This window comes from Prionailurus viverrinus, chromosome C1 (genome assembly GCF_022837055.1).
Source record: "Prionailurus viverrinus isolate Anna chromosome C1, UM_Priviv_1.0, whole genome shotgun sequence".
NCBI lineage: Eukaryota > Metazoa > Chordata > Mammalia > Carnivora > Felidae > Prionailurus > Prionailurus viverrinus.
Genome location: NC_062568.1, coordinates 180,506,246 through 180,520,404, shown reverse-complemented (window position 1 = coordinate 180,520,404; position 14,159 = coordinate 180,506,246). Strand labels below are relative to the sequence as shown.

At 53.5% G+C, this 14,159-nt stretch overlaps 2 protein-coding genes across 5 annotated transcripts; one reads left to right on the top strand and one right to left on the bottom strand.

The window, feature by feature from the left end:
* Positions 1-2,591: 2,591 nt before the first annotated feature.
* On the top strand, positions 2,592-7,225 carry CDC20 (cell division cycle 20). Of its 3 annotated transcripts, none has more exons than XM_047873466.1 (11): positions 2,592-2,803; positions 2,975-3,163; positions 3,276-3,424; positions 3,522-3,618; positions 3,820-3,948; positions 4,048-4,244; positions 4,358-4,452; positions 4,601-4,829; positions 4,980-5,105; positions 6,028-6,145; positions 6,975-7,225. In XM_047873466.1, exons 1-11 carry the CDS (start codon positions 2,674-2,676, stop codon positions 7,151-7,153), a joined length of 1,638 nt encoding a protein of 545 aa, XP_047729422.1. In that variant the 5' UTR covers positions 2,592-2,673; the 3' UTR covers positions 7,154-7,225. The 3 variants fall into 3 exon arrangements, with proteins under 3 accessions (XP_047729422.1, XP_047729423.1, XP_047729424.1); XM_047873467.1 differs by having other exon boundaries at positions 2,668-2,803; positions 2,934-3,163; XM_047873468.1 differs by having other exon boundaries at positions 2,775-2,803; positions 2,908-3,163.
* A 141-nt stretch (positions 7,226-7,366) lies between these two features.
* On the bottom strand, positions 7,367-12,243 carry ELOVL1 (ELOVL fatty acid elongase 1). 2 transcript variants are annotated; one of them, XM_047873470.1, is made up of 8 exons: positions 12,090-12,243; positions 9,505-9,564; positions 9,133-9,323; positions 8,878-8,958; positions 8,677-8,733; positions 8,483-8,588; positions 8,257-8,393; positions 7,367-8,099 (listed from the first exon to the last, which is right to left on the bottom strand). In XM_047873470.1, exons 2-8 carry the CDS (start codon positions 9,548-9,550, stop codon positions 7,878-7,880), a joined length of 840 nt encoding a protein of 279 aa, XP_047729426.1. In that variant the 5' UTR covers positions 9,551-9,564; positions 12,090-12,243; the 3' UTR covers positions 7,367-7,877. The 2 variants fall into 2 exon arrangements, with proteins under 2 accessions (XP_047729426.1, XP_047729427.1); XM_047873471.1 differs by lacking the exon at positions 12,090-12,243 and adding an exon at positions 10,105-10,270.
* Between the last annotated feature and the right edge of the window lie 1,916 nt (positions 12,244-14,159).

Genomic DNA, 14,159 nt, shown 5'->3' with positions numbered 1-14,159 from the left:
AACCCAACCTGTATGTTAGCTCCAGACTGACTTTCCTATTCATCCCACTCCATACCTCTAAATCTTTAGCTTCACTCTTCAGAACCTGATCTCTTCCTCTTCTAGTGTTTCCCTACATTAGGATTAAAAGTGTTAACACAACGCAAAGCACATAGTAAATACTCAGTGTTTATTGAGCTATTTTTATTATCCCAACTGGGCTCTTCTACCCCCTGGATGTCACCAAATTTTATTCCTTCCATACCCTTTGCTTTCCTAGATTCGGGTCCTTCAGGTGGGAGTTCCCCCATCTAATCAGCAACTTGGCCTCTAATTATCCTTCTTTAAAGCCTTGTTCTCCTTCCCTCCAGCCTAAGACTAGTGCAGTACCCCAGCACTAGCAATGGTGGGGAGTGGGACTACCCCTAGGCATCAAGGAGGGAGGGGGGAGGGGAGTGTGGTTACTAGATTGTGAGAGAGTAGCTCTAAGAGAGGGCTGCCTGACAGGAGCAGTGACCTTTGGTAGACTAGAAAGCCTTCTTTCTTTCTTTCCTAGACTGGAAAGCTCCCTGTGTTTTCTATCCCACTTCTTCCTAGGTAAGGTAACCCAGGCACCTTGTTCTATCAGCTGGCCCTTGCCTGACTTCTTTAACCTTCCTTGGCTCTTTTGCCTTCACCTTCAAATATGCATAGGCCTGTTGGTACTGGTTCCCTCAAGTTCCCATGCTCTGCCCCTTTCTCAATCCCAAATTTCTCACATAAGTATCCCATGCTTGCTGCCTCTACACTGTCCCCACCCCCACCCTTCTTTCTGCTGCCCCTTCCCCAAGCATGCATTCTTCTGATCCAGCTCTCTCCCAGGTCACTGATGACTTATATGTCAGTGGCCAAATCTGGCCTTTTCTGTCATCATTCTTCTTGACCATTTTGCATATATGAAATTCCTCCCCCTTGAAGGTCCATGTCAGTATAATCTCCACTGGCTTCTTTCATTCTTTTATTTTAAAATGTATGAATTCCCCAAGGTTGTCCCCTTACTTACCCTTTCCTTTTTCTCTACAGTTTCCCTTACTCCAGAAGCTTGCTGGCCCTGTCCTGCATTCAGATATGTTTTGTTTGGCCCTTCCCTATACAGAAACTCACTGATTCCACAATGCCCAGCAGATAGAGTTCAAACTCCTTAGCTTAACATTTGAGGCCCTGACCAGCCTGACTCTAGATAACCTTTCCTCTGGGTTTCAGGGGCTCCCAGTTGCCAACCCCAAGTCGTCTAGGTAATTGGAAATAAACAACAACAACAACAAACAGGAATGCTTCAAAGTCAAAGATAATAATGATAGTAAGTTTGGGCTAAGAGCCCTAGATTTTTCTCTATCATCATCAGAGTTGACCTAAGGTAATGATTGAAAACATGATTTTTCTAGCCTCTCTCTCTGGGACAGTATAGCATTTGGTTAGGAGTGCAGGGGCTAGCCAGATAGTTTGGCTCCACTATTTATTTTTGGCTATATGCCTTTGGGCACATTTCTAACCTTTTTCTGACCGTTTCTTTCTCTGTCAAAAGGAGATAGAGTATCTGCCCTATGGGATTAAGGATTAAGCTCAATAATGTGTGTAAACTGTTTAAACACAGTCGTTAGTAGATGGCCAATAAATGGTACCCATTATTATCTTTATTATTGCCACTTCACCTCTAAGCACATTCACACAATTCATTCAAGTCATTATTAGCGGATTTGACTGAATGGGAGTCAAACCTGGCTTCCCACAAACTGTGTGGTCACAGGCAAATCCCTTCCCTGGGCCTTGGTTTTTCCATGTGTAAAATAGGGGTATGTTGCCAGAATGGGGAGGATGCACCACGCACAAGTTAGCCTAGTGGATCTTCAAAATTCCTGACACCTCTAAAGCCCCATGGGGGTAAAGCCACAATGTCTTTCAGAAGGCAGTTCAATCCTATCTCCAGACAGGCAAGTCTGAATCCTGATCTTTTTTTTTAACCTTAAGGAATTCATCCCTTTTTCAGCTTCATTTTCCCTGTTTGCAAAACAACAACAACACAGTTTTTTAAAACTAACACACGTGGGGCGCCTGGGTGGCTCAGTCGGTTGAGAGTCTGGCTCAGGTCAAGATCCCAGGGTCTACGGATAGAGCCCCACATCCGGTTCCCTCAGAGAAACCCTGTTTAGGATTCTCTCTCCCTCTCCCTCTGCCCCTCCGCCCCCTCTCAAAAAACAAAAACAAACAAACAAACAAAACCCCCACACAGGTTACGTCCTTCCTGGCAGTGTTCCTACAGGCACCAAACTAACTAGGTCTGACCTTCTTTCTGCTCCTAAGCTTCTCAACTCGTTCCCCACCCCTACCCACCTGCCTCCTTTCCCTTCTCTGAAGGGCTCAAGTGCTTTAGGTCACTTCTGCATTTCTGCATCATAAATACGATCCACATGGACGCTTTAACTATGAAGGGCCGAAGAGGGCAGGCTGAAGAATGAATGGAAGCGACTCCGGAATGCAGTGGCAGCTCAGGCCCCGCCCCCAGGCGCGCCCCTCCCCGCCCCTCTCTCTTTCCGACACCAGTTCTCTGGAGACAGGCCTCAACTCTCTCACTCTTCAAATCACGCTCCACGACTGGATTCTCGTGAGACCTGTGACTTGCACCGGAAGACCCGCCTCCTGTGCCGTGAAAGGCCAATGGCTGAAGGCGACGGTTGCGACGGTTGGGTTTTGAAGGAGCCAATGAGTGCTCAGAGCGGAGAGTTTAAGAAGCGGAGGCCGGCACTGCAGAGACCGGTCTGGGATCGGAATCTAGTGGGAGCTGGAGGTAAGGGCCGTGTGGGTCGAGCTGGGGTGGGTATGCAGCCCGTGCTCCGAGACCCGGACGGGCTGGGGCCGGCTTGGTTCTGAGTGTGTGGCCGGCGGTCCCAGGCAGAGCACGGTCGCCTCTTCCTCAGGGCTCCGCGGGCATCCACTCCAAGGACCCCTCCTCCTGCAGACGCTCCCATGGCGCAGTTCGTGTTCGAGAGTGACCTGCACTCGTTGCTGCAGCTGGATGCACCCATCCCCAATGCACCCCCTGCGCGCTGGCAGCGCAAAGCTAAGGAAGCTGCGGGACCGGCCCCCTCACCCATGCGGGCCGCCAACCGATCCCACAGCGCAGGCAGGACCCCAAGCCGAACACCCGGTCAGTGGGGTGCGGCGGGACACGGGGAGGAAGAGGGAACGGCTGAGAGCGGCCTTCAGGCCTTCTCCCTCAGGAGCCTGCTCAGACTCTGGCTTCCCTCTCCCCGGCCCAGGCAAATCTAGCTCCAAGGCACAGACCACTCCCAGCAAACCTGGTGGTGACCGCTATATCCCCCATCGCAGCGCTTCCCAGATGGAAGTGGCCAGTTTCCTCCTAAGCAAGGAGAACCAGCCTGAAAATAGCCAGACGCCCACCAAGAAGGTATGTGGCCCAGAGGGGCTTAAGGCAAGAGTGTACTTTGTGTACCCTGTGTACTTTGGATCATGCCATCCTGCCTCACCACCACCCTTTGTGCCAGGAACATCAGAAAGCCTGGGCTTTGAATCTGAACGGCTTTGATGTGGAGGAAGCCAAGATCCTTCGGCTCAGTGGAAAACCACAAAATGCCCCAGAGGGTAAGACCTGAAGTTCTTCCTTCTTGGAGGGAGGTGTTGGCCCATTCCCAGGGTTGAGGGGAGATGCCTGTCTGCTCTTCCCACCTAAGACTGAAGGGAGGGGAGGTGCGTCTCTGGCCTTCCTCGCCAGGAGCAGGGGAGGAGTCAGTTTTCCCACTGGAGTCAGTTTTCCCACTGTCAAGACGTATTCGGTTGCCACAGGTTACCAGAACAGACTGAAAGTGCTTTATAGCCAGAAGGCCACGCCTGGCTCCAGCCGGAAGACCTGCCGTTACATTCCTTCCCTACCAGACCGTATCTTGGACGCCCCTGAAATCCGGAATGACTACTGTAAGTGCAGCCTTCCCTTTGCCCATTGGACAGAGGAAGAGGGCCTGGGGACCAGACAAACAAGGAAGCTCATTCTCCTCCCTTTCCCTGCTCTGGCAGACCTGAACCTTGTGGACTGGAGCTCTGGGAATGTACTGGCTGTGGCGTTGGACAACAGTGTGTACTTGTGGAGTGCTAGCTCTGGTGACATCTTGCAGCTGCTGCAAATGGAGCAGCCTGGGGACTATATATCTTCTGTGGCCTGGATAAAAGAGGGCAACTACCTAGCTGTGGGCACCAGCAGTGCCGAGGTGCAGGTGAGACTTATCCCTGTGCTGCAGTTCTGTTGTGCCCAGACAGGGGGCTTGTCCAGCAGGAGGATGTTAATGGCAAGTTGCAATCTCTGATCCTAGCAGCCTTCTCTCTCTAGCTATGGGATGTGCAGCAGCAGAAGCGGCTTCGAAACATGACCAGTCATTCGGCTCGAGTGGGCTCCCTATGCTGGAACAGCTATATCCTGTCCAGGTTAGTGGTTTTAGCGAGTCTGTTGCAAAATCAATGTGCGATTTTTGCCAGCTCTCCCCAGATGTACACTTCTGAATGGAAGCAGCTCAGTCCTGCTGGCAGTGTTTGGCCCTGCCACAGAACCTGATTCCCTTCTTCCCTCATGCAGTGGCTCACGCTCTGGCCATATCCACCACCATGATGTTCGGGTAGCAGAACACCATGTGGCCACACTGACTGGCCACAGCCAGGAGGTGTGTGGGCTGCGCTGGGCCCCAGATGGACGACATTTGGCCAGTGGTGGCAACGATAACTTGGTCAATGTGTGGCCTAGTGCTCCTGGAGAGGGTGGCTGGGTTCCCCTGCAGACATTCACCCAGCATCAAGGGGCTGTCAAGGTGAGAATGGGGCTAGGTTGGGTCCTCTGCTTACCCTTGCCCAGAACCTGGGGACTGTTAAGGGGAGATGGGACAGCAGGGTTAGACGGGATTACCCTGTGACCAGTGTCTAGCTCTAGTACCTGCTGACCCCACCTTTATCCTACCCAGGCTGTAGCCTGGTGTCCCTGGCAGTCCAACGTCCTGGCAACTGGAGGGGGTACCAGTGACCGACACATTCGCATCTGGAACGTCTGCTCTGGGGCCTGTCTGAGTGCTGTGGATGCCCAATCCCAGGTAGTCTTTTACCTGTTCCAGCCCCTCCCTCCCAGAAGGTGTTCCCACTCTGTGTGGTCTTCCGTGGGCAACCGTGTTCCTTCCAGTGGCTTCATCAACTCTATGCCCGATGGTTTCCAAAATTCTGGCTCCACTCTCATTCATGATCTCCAGGCCACACTTCTGTCTGTGGCTTAACTCCAACCTCATGTCCTATAGGTGGCACCATCCTAATATGCCCTAAATTAAATTTGTCACTTATTTCCCTGAAATGTGTTTCTCCTCCTCTTAATTGTTTAAGAGGGATAGAACTTACTCAGAAATCTGGAGAACTTCCTAGAATCTTTCATTATCTTCACTTAGTCACCAAGACACATCATTTTTGCCTCAGGATATCATTCACGTGTGTCTCTCCCCTAAGCCTCACTTTTCTTCTCACTGGAGGCCCCCTGCACTGGTCTCACAGCATTCTTTTCTTATCTCCTGCAGTCTGTCCTCTGCACTGGGTCTGGGTGGTCTGTGACTGCTAAAACCCTGCAGTAGCTCCCTATCACCTACAGCAACTTCATCCACATCCATTGGAGTGAAATTTGAAGCCCTTGCTGGTGGGTCTCCCACCCACTCCAGGTTCCTCCTCTTCTACCCTCCTCTCCCCCATGCAGCCTTCATTCTAGACTTTGACTCTGGAGCCAGAGTTCAAATTCTGGCTCTGTCACCTTCTAGACTCGCATGTGATCTTAGGCAACTTGAAGTTCCTTCTGCTTGATTCTTTATCTGTAAAATGGATAACAATTTTTTAACTCTGAAAAAACTTTTGTAAGAACTGTGGTTATTCAAGTCTGAGTCTGTGGCACCTGGCAGGGTGCCTAATGCTCGAATGGAGTTAGTTCTGATTTGAGTAGCATCGGCTCTGTTGAGCCCACATGCCATTCTCTCTCCACAGGTGTGCTCCATCCTCTGGTCTCCCCACTACAAGGAGCTCATCTCGGGCCACGGCTTTGCCCAGAACCAGTTGGTTATTTGGAAATACCCAACCATGGCCAAGGTGGCTGAGCTTAAAGGTAGGTTCCAAATAACAGAAGCCAGACACAAAAGGTCACATATCATACGACTGTTGAAATGCCCAGAAGAGGGGCGCCTGGGTGGCGCAGTCGGTTAAGCGTCCGACTTCAGCCAGGTCACGATCTTGCGGTCCGTGAGTTCGAGCCCCGCGTCAGGCTCTGGGCTGATGGCTCAGAGCCTGGAGCCTGTTTCCGATTCTGTGTCTCCCTCTCTCTCTGCCCCTCCCCCGTTCATGCTCTGTCTCTCTCTGTCCCAAAAATAAATAAAAAACGTTGAAAATAAAAAAATAAAAAAAAAAAAATAATAAAATAAAATCTTAGGGGCGCCTGGGTGGCGCAGTCGGTTAAGCGTCCGACTTCAGCCAGGTCACGATCTCGCGGTCCGTGAGTTCGAGCCCCGCGTCAGGCTCTGGGCTGATGGCTCAGAGCCTGGAGCCTGTTTCCGATTCTGTGTCTCCCTCTCTCTCTGCCCCTCCCCTGTTCGTGCTCTGTCTCTCTCTGTCCCAAAAATAAATAAACGTTGAAATGTCCAGAAGAGGCAAATGCAAAGAAATAAAAACAGACTGATGGTTGCTAGGGGCTATGGGGAGAAGGTGGTGAGGAGTGATGAAAATGTTCTGGAATTACTGTTGTGATGGTTGCACAACTTTGGAAATACTAAAAGCCAATGAATTGCATACTTTAAAAGGATGAGTTTTATGGTATGTGAATTAAATACCTCAGAGGTATTAAAAAAAAAAAAAAAGGTAGGTGGCCCTCAATATTGGAGGCTGTAGGTATGTCTACATTCCTATGCTCTACTCTCACTTTTTTCATCCTCATGCCCCAGGTCACACTGCCCGGGTCCTAAGTCTGACCATGAGCCCAGACGGGGCCACGGTGGCATCGGCAGCAGCAGATGAGACCCTGAGGCTGTGGCGCTGCTTTGAGTTGGACCCTGCACGGCGGCGGGAGCGGGAGAAAGCCAGTGCAGCCAAAAGCAGCCTCATTCACCAAGGCATCCGTTGAGGACCAACTCATCACCTCAGTTTTTTGTTTTTGTTTTTTATTTTTCTAATAAAGTCATGTCTGTCTCTCTTCTCCTTGCATGACCTCTGTCCCAGCCTTCCCAGAGCCTCCTCTCTGCTGTCTGTCATCAGAGAGCCAGAACCATCCCTCCTGTTTGCAGATAATAAGGCTAGCACCTCTTTCATTCACACATGTACACACACACAGCCTCGGTGGTTTTCTCTGTCACTTTTAATGGAGACATAAGCGAGGGAGCAGCCTCCACAGGCTGTATTCCCAGGCCCCCCACCCACCCTGACCTTTGGCCAAGAAGCTTCTGCTTCACCGTGGGTAGAGGAGGGATCCTGGGTCCACAGTGACAGATTATTGCTGACCTCTTCAGTGTGAGGAAAAAGGCCACAAGACCCTGGTTGAGGGCCAGTCCTGAGTGCTCCTCTCCCAAGTTTAAGGCAGGGAGGGGGAAATAAGTATCCAGCCCTTTCAAGCCCCCAGCTCCAGAGTGGCAGAGGGCAATGAGGCCACATCCTTGGAGCTGGCCAGAAGTGGGTGAGGAACGGAAGCTGTGGTCCCTGTGTACCAGCTGTGGGGAGGGGAGGACCTGTCCCCTGCTCAGTCCTGACCACATAAGCCCTGGTCACAGGTATAGGTGGGAAGAAAAATGTCAGATGCTGCCCAAGGCACAGTCCTGAGGCACTTAGGTGGGCGCCTAGGTAGGCCATGTTTCTCAGTTGGCCTTGACTTTGGCAGTACCTGGAGCTCCATTTTGCTGAAGTACACGGGGGAGCCGTTTGCCTTTGGTGTAGGAGTGATACCAGAAGTTGGAGAACAGCACGAAGAAGATGGTACCGTACATCCAGATGAGGTGGATGATGACTGGATACTGGTAGTTACAGCTAGGCATGAAGTAGTATTGGGAGATGTGCAGGGAGACCAGGACGAACTGGATCTAGAATGGAGGAAGGCAAGGGTCAGAGGGAACAGTGAGAGGTGGCAGAGAAAGACTGAATGTGGAGTGTGGAGGGATGGGGTCAAAGGTAAGGCAGGTTGGATAAAGGTAGGATCCAGACCAGAAGGTTGGGACAGTTATGGGCCAGGCCCCTCACCAGCTGGATGGCTGTCATGTGCTTTTTCCACCACAGGTAAGGCTGAGCCACAGGGCCAAGGGCAGACAACCCATAGTACAGGTACATGACGACATGCACAGAGGAGTTGATCATGGCGTGGAAAGAGCCCATTCCTCCTGTGAGGGGACAATGAACAAGGTCAGAAGAATTGAGCTGCTGGTCCTCCATGCCTGCCCCTCTTCCCCCGGTGGCCTTCACCACTCACCTGGGGCAATTTTTACCCCCCACCACCAGCTCCAAGGAAGCACTGAGTGGTGGAAGACATGTAGAAAGGTCACCTGTCCGTCTTTTTTCCGGAGGATAAAGATCACCTGAGAAGAGTGTGGAAAGGAAAGGGGTTTCTGAGCCAGGGCCTCTCCTTTCTCCCTACAGGTTCTCACCTCTCCTATAACCACTCACCGTGTCCATCAGTTCGATGAACTTGGAGAAGAGGAAGAGCCAGGCCACTCGAACCATCTGCAAGAAGTCAGGCAGCCTTAGGACACCCATGCTACTCCAAAAACTTCCCTAAATTGGGCCAGGAGCCCAAGTCACACCCAAACTCCTATCCCCAGGTTGCTTATAACCTACCCACCCCACACTACGCCTGTCCCTACTTACCCTTAGTGCCTCCGGGCTGTTGGAATAGTCCACAGGATCGCAGCGCCAGGTGTAGGTACTCAGCCAGCCAGACATCAAGAACTAGGAAGGGGTGTGGATTAGACCACCAGAGTTCCACCCTGCCCGATCCCTCTTGCTATCTAGCTGAAGAAATGGATTTCAGCCTCTCTGGAAAGGAGATGCCATGCTCTGGCCACAAGGCCTGCCCCTTATCCTGCCAGCAGGAATTAAAACCTAGACATGCCAGGGGCCCACCTCATAGACAATGTAGAGGGAGAGCGCCACCAGGGAGAAGTTGTAGACAATCATGAAGCCCCGGAGCTGGAAGGGCTTCCGATTGGCCATGATGCGAGGCCCAAGTGAGAGAACGAAGTACACGTAGGTCAGGAGGATGGAGGTCATTAGCAGGGGGGACCCCATCAGAGGGTAGCCCTGGACCCGAGGATCTGTAGAATAAGGGTCAAGGAGTCAGAAAGGGTCACGGGGTCCCAAAGGGTGCCCACCAGGTGTACAGACATGGGGCCAGGTCACAAAGGGTCAACGGGTTCACAGGGACTCTCCATTAGGAGACAGCCCTAGATCCAGGGATCCCAGGACAGGAGAAAAGAAGGGTAGACGGCATCTTACCTGCATACTTCATCATCTCCTGGTACAAGTTCACAACTGCCTCCATCCTGGCTAAGGATTCTGGGGAGGTATGGAGGGTGGGTGTCAGGGCTGACCATGCCCCCATCCCACCCTTGACCCACAGACAGGAAGCAGACCAGATGAGACAACTCCCGACACCTCCCTGCATAAAGGACAGAAGACTGACAGGAAGGAATTGCTGGGGATTGGGGGTAGGAAGCCGTCTGGCCAGGGCACCGCTTCCCCGCACATCCCACCTGCCTGCTGGGAAGGACAGATCCCGCCCTCCGCTCCACACCTCACTTGCCTCCCCTCACTCTCTGCTCCTCCAGAGATTCTCACCCTCAGACCTCTCCTCCCCTCTTTCTCTGCAGGGGAACTCTCCAAGTCCGGCCTCTTTCCGGAGAGTCTTACCTTTCCTCTCCGGAATGACCGCTTCTCCCTTCCCCACCAGTCTCCCACCTCTCCAGCTCTGGTTCTGTCTTCTCCCCAGGGATCCTCCCCTTCAACCGCTCCGGTCCACCTTCGGGATGCTGGTCTCTCGGGACGCCGGTTCCCTCCTGCCCCTTCCTCCTCTCCTCTGCCCCCCCAGGCTCTCACCTCCAGCGTCTCTCGCAACTCCTGGCTCTCCTCCTCTCCGGCACCCCTTCCAGCCCTTCCACTCCGGAGCCTTTGAGACTCAGGAGCCTTTGAGACTCCAGCCCCGGCTCCACCTGTCCGACTAGATCTGGCAGAGGCCCGCCCTCCGCCCGCCCCCGCTGCACTGCGCATGAGGTGGAGGGTGGGGCTAGGCCACAGGTCAGGGCCCGGAGGAGCAGGACCCACCAGGATTGAGAAAGCCAAGTAAAGCATGGGGCTCGCCACCCACCCACCCACCCACCCTGGACAGCCAGATGACCTAAAGCTCTAGCTTAGTTTTGAGTCAGAAACCTCACAGGACTTCAGCCCAGGGCTCACCTTGGCCCCAAGAGAACTGCTGAAAACCCACACCCAGCATCTTCTCCTAAACTAGCCAGAAAGTCTCAGTTTGTCCTGCTTCAGAATGGGTGCAATCACCCTTCTCTCCCTGGGAGGGGCAGGGAAGCCAGTGGCATGTGAGGAGGTGGGTGAGTGGGGGAGGTCTCAGGAATCTTCCCCTCCTTTAGGGAGGGTCCTAATGAGCTAGGCCCTCTCCCTCTCAGAGCCTGAAGGAATGTCGGGGGAGGGCGCCCTGGGACACAAAAGCTCCAGCCGGTCCCCAGGAGAGCCTGGGATGCCGGGGCGGTCCCTGAGGGACGAGCCTTGCCCTAAAACGGCCAGGGCAGCAGATGCTCTGCGAGCTGCCTGCCCGCCAGTCTGCCAGGTTCCCTCCGTCCAGACAACAACGTGAAAAATACAAGTGAAAAATACACCTTCTGACACATCCACTGAGGCTGCACCCGTGCCCCTCCTACACTCACGGGGCACACATCTCACAGATGCTCCCCCAGCCTCCGTGACGACCCCCAGCTGCCCCCACCACCGTCAGGCCCCAAGTCCTCCTGTATGCACAGAGCACCTCTAGCATGGCTCTCCCCACCACCACCATCGACAGACTGACCACTGCCTGCCCCCCCTCAGCACACATATGTACACACGGAGCCCTCACACCTCCTGCTGGTGACAACCACCCTCCTCTGACACACCACCCAAACAAGCCTCCACGGACTTTGACATGCAGTTCCTGATACTCAGACCTGCTCCTCACTCCATTCACGCTGGCAACACACCCAGAACACTCTTCGTTGGTCCTGCATCACCATGTGCAAACGGCCCACACGCAGGTTTACGGGTTTACTCACACGTACGTGAGTCACAGATAAATGTGGTCACAGACATAAACTCGGACACTCCACTTTGAGGTGAATGAACATAAAACCACCCACACCGCACGCAGACACACACCTGCCTTGGGTCATGCATACAGGTCTCTTTTCATGGATGACCTTCGTCATTCATTCATTCACAACCAGATTTTGTTGGTCCGCTGCCTCTCCTGTGGTAGGGCCTACCTGGCATAGGCCTGCACTCAGACACACAGTTCCTCCCTGACCCATGTGAGTTTGCCAGCTGGTTATCTCTCCCGCTCTCTCTCAGCCACCACTCAAGTTCACCTCCCACAAACACTCATGCGCCCTGAAGGTCAGGAGTGGCTCTAGGCTCCGGAGAGGACCTCTCCCCAAGCTTGAGAAGCACTGGGTGTGTCTCCGGTAGGGGAACTCGGTTGGGTGCTTCCTTCCTTTAAGATGGATGGAAGGGAAAAGGAGACAGGCAAAGGAAGGGGGAGGGGAAGGGAGAAGAGAGGAGCAGGGAGCGAAGGAGAGGGAGGGTAAGAGGCACAGAGGGACGAGACCCAGAGGTGGTGGAAGAAGGCCTAGGTTTGAGCAAATGGGAGCCGGGATCGGAGGGAGCCTGCCGGCCAGGGCCGGCCCCAGAGAGCTGGGACCTCCCACCCACGGTCCGGGAACAGCCTCGCCCACAGGCTGGGCAGGGCAGGGCAGGGCAGGGCCAGCTAGGCAGGGTGCCCGGGCACGTGGGCAGCCCGCCCGTGGAAGGTCCAGACTCACCAGTGGGGGGCCAGGCGGACAGGAGTGGAGGGCTTGGAAGGAGCAGGGCCAGAGAGAAGTCCCCAAGGCCAGCCTGCCTGCCACTTCCTCATCTGCTGGGCCGACTTTCTGTCACCAGAGGGGGACAGGGCGGGCCGGGCGGGGGGCGCCTGCTGATTGGCCCCGACTGAGCTCGGCCCGAGGGGCGGGCGCAGGGGCGGGCCGCCAGATTCCGGGGCAGGAAGCACGCCCAGCCGGGACTCCCCACCCCTTCCCTCGGCATCTTGCCGCTCGCCTCCATCAGGTCGCCCTGGGCCGGCCCTGGCCCGCCAGAGGTGCACCTTGCTTCTTCCCGACCCTCAGTCTTATTCTGGGCCCTCTGGTGACTGTCCACCCACGTGACCAACACATCCTCTGTTTGTGGCAGGCCCACCCAGCTTAGGACCCTGAGGAAAGTTCCAGGACTAAGCAGACCTCTCCCCCTGAGCTTTCACTCCAGAGGGTGATGGGAGGGTTGGACCGAGGCAGTGTGTGTTCTATGGGCTGACCTGGGGTGGCAGGGAGGTCTCAGCCAGAGGGAGCAGCTGTGTAAGGAAGCCTTCCCTGGGAGCCCATAAACTTGGATGAACCCTAGCATTAAAGGACTGCTAGGAGGATTTGGCTTTGGGAGAATACAAATGCCCCGAGGTGGGAACAGTGAATCACTAGCTAAACTGGCCTTGAGGGTAGTGAAAAGGGTGGGGGTGGGGGGGGTGGGCGAAAGGAAGTGAAGCCAGCTGTGGCTGAAATGCCCTAGGGCCTGAAGGCCAACCAGGGCACTTTGGTTCTATTCTGGAAGTAGAGGAGAAACAGCGAAGCTTTCTGAGGAGGCTGCAATGAGGCTTGTATTATCAGATATTTATTGATATTTATCTCACACCTACTGTGTGTGAGACTGTGGTAAATACCGGGGACACATCAATGAACCAGGCAGATGCTGTCCCTGCATGGGGTTTGGGTTTGCCTCTAGCTGAGTCATTTCACTCTGGCAGCCAGGGTGATGAGGCTATTGAGGCAGCCCAGGTGAGAGAAAACAGCCTGATGTAAGAAGGTTTGGAAACTGATGGGATAGGAGAGGCAGACACTGGAGATGTCCCAAGACAGGTGCACTCTCTATATATACTTAGCTGTCCATCCGCCTTCCTGCACTCTCCCCTCCTAGCTCCACACACTAACCTACTAGACTGAACTGGGATAAGGGCTAAGTTTTAGCAAAATGAAACCTATATCTCTGGCAGCTCCTGGAGCAGTCCTTTGCATATAGTGACCCAATAACTGCTTGTCAGATTGGATGGTGTAAATGTGGACAGAAAGGGAATTCAGAAGAAACAATGGTTTGGAAGAAACAGTAGTGCGTAAATGGTGGAACGTATCTGTGCGAAAGTTTAGTCTTAGAGGTAAGAGGTCAGAGCCAAAGAATAGCTATGACCCAGCCCATTAGTAACTACCCTGGAAAGGAAATAGCAGAAGGACTCAAAAGGCTCAAATTTCTTAGTGTTGTTACACTAAGGCCTCCCTGACCTGGCCCCGTCTCCCACTCTACCTGTGTCCTGTGCATTTCCTGTGCTTTACCTTCCCCAAGGATGTCAACATCTGTCACACACGCCCACTTCTCCAGGCCTGGCCCCTGGCTCAATACAAGGTATAAACAGCTCTCCCAAGGTAGTAAATCACTCCACCTCTCGTTGAAAGCCTAATGTGTTCCAGGTATATTTTAGTGGCTTTGGGGTCACACCTGACTCCACAGGCCCAAGTTTAAACCTTCCAGGGAGTACATGCGTAACCTTCTGCGAGTTGCCGAACCTCTATGAAATGGGAGCCACAGTGCCTACCTTGCTATGGCGAAGATTAAAGGAGTGAGGTCACGTTAAGCGCTTAGCACTGTTTCTGTTCTCACTGGTTCATAGATAGGGTGGGGAGCAACTAGCACATCAAGAATACACCAATATAGGGGCACCTGAGTGGCTCAGGTGGTTAAGCGTCCAACTCTTGATCCTGGCTCAGGTTATTATCTCACGGTTCGTAAGTTTGAGCCCTGTGTCAGGCTCATGC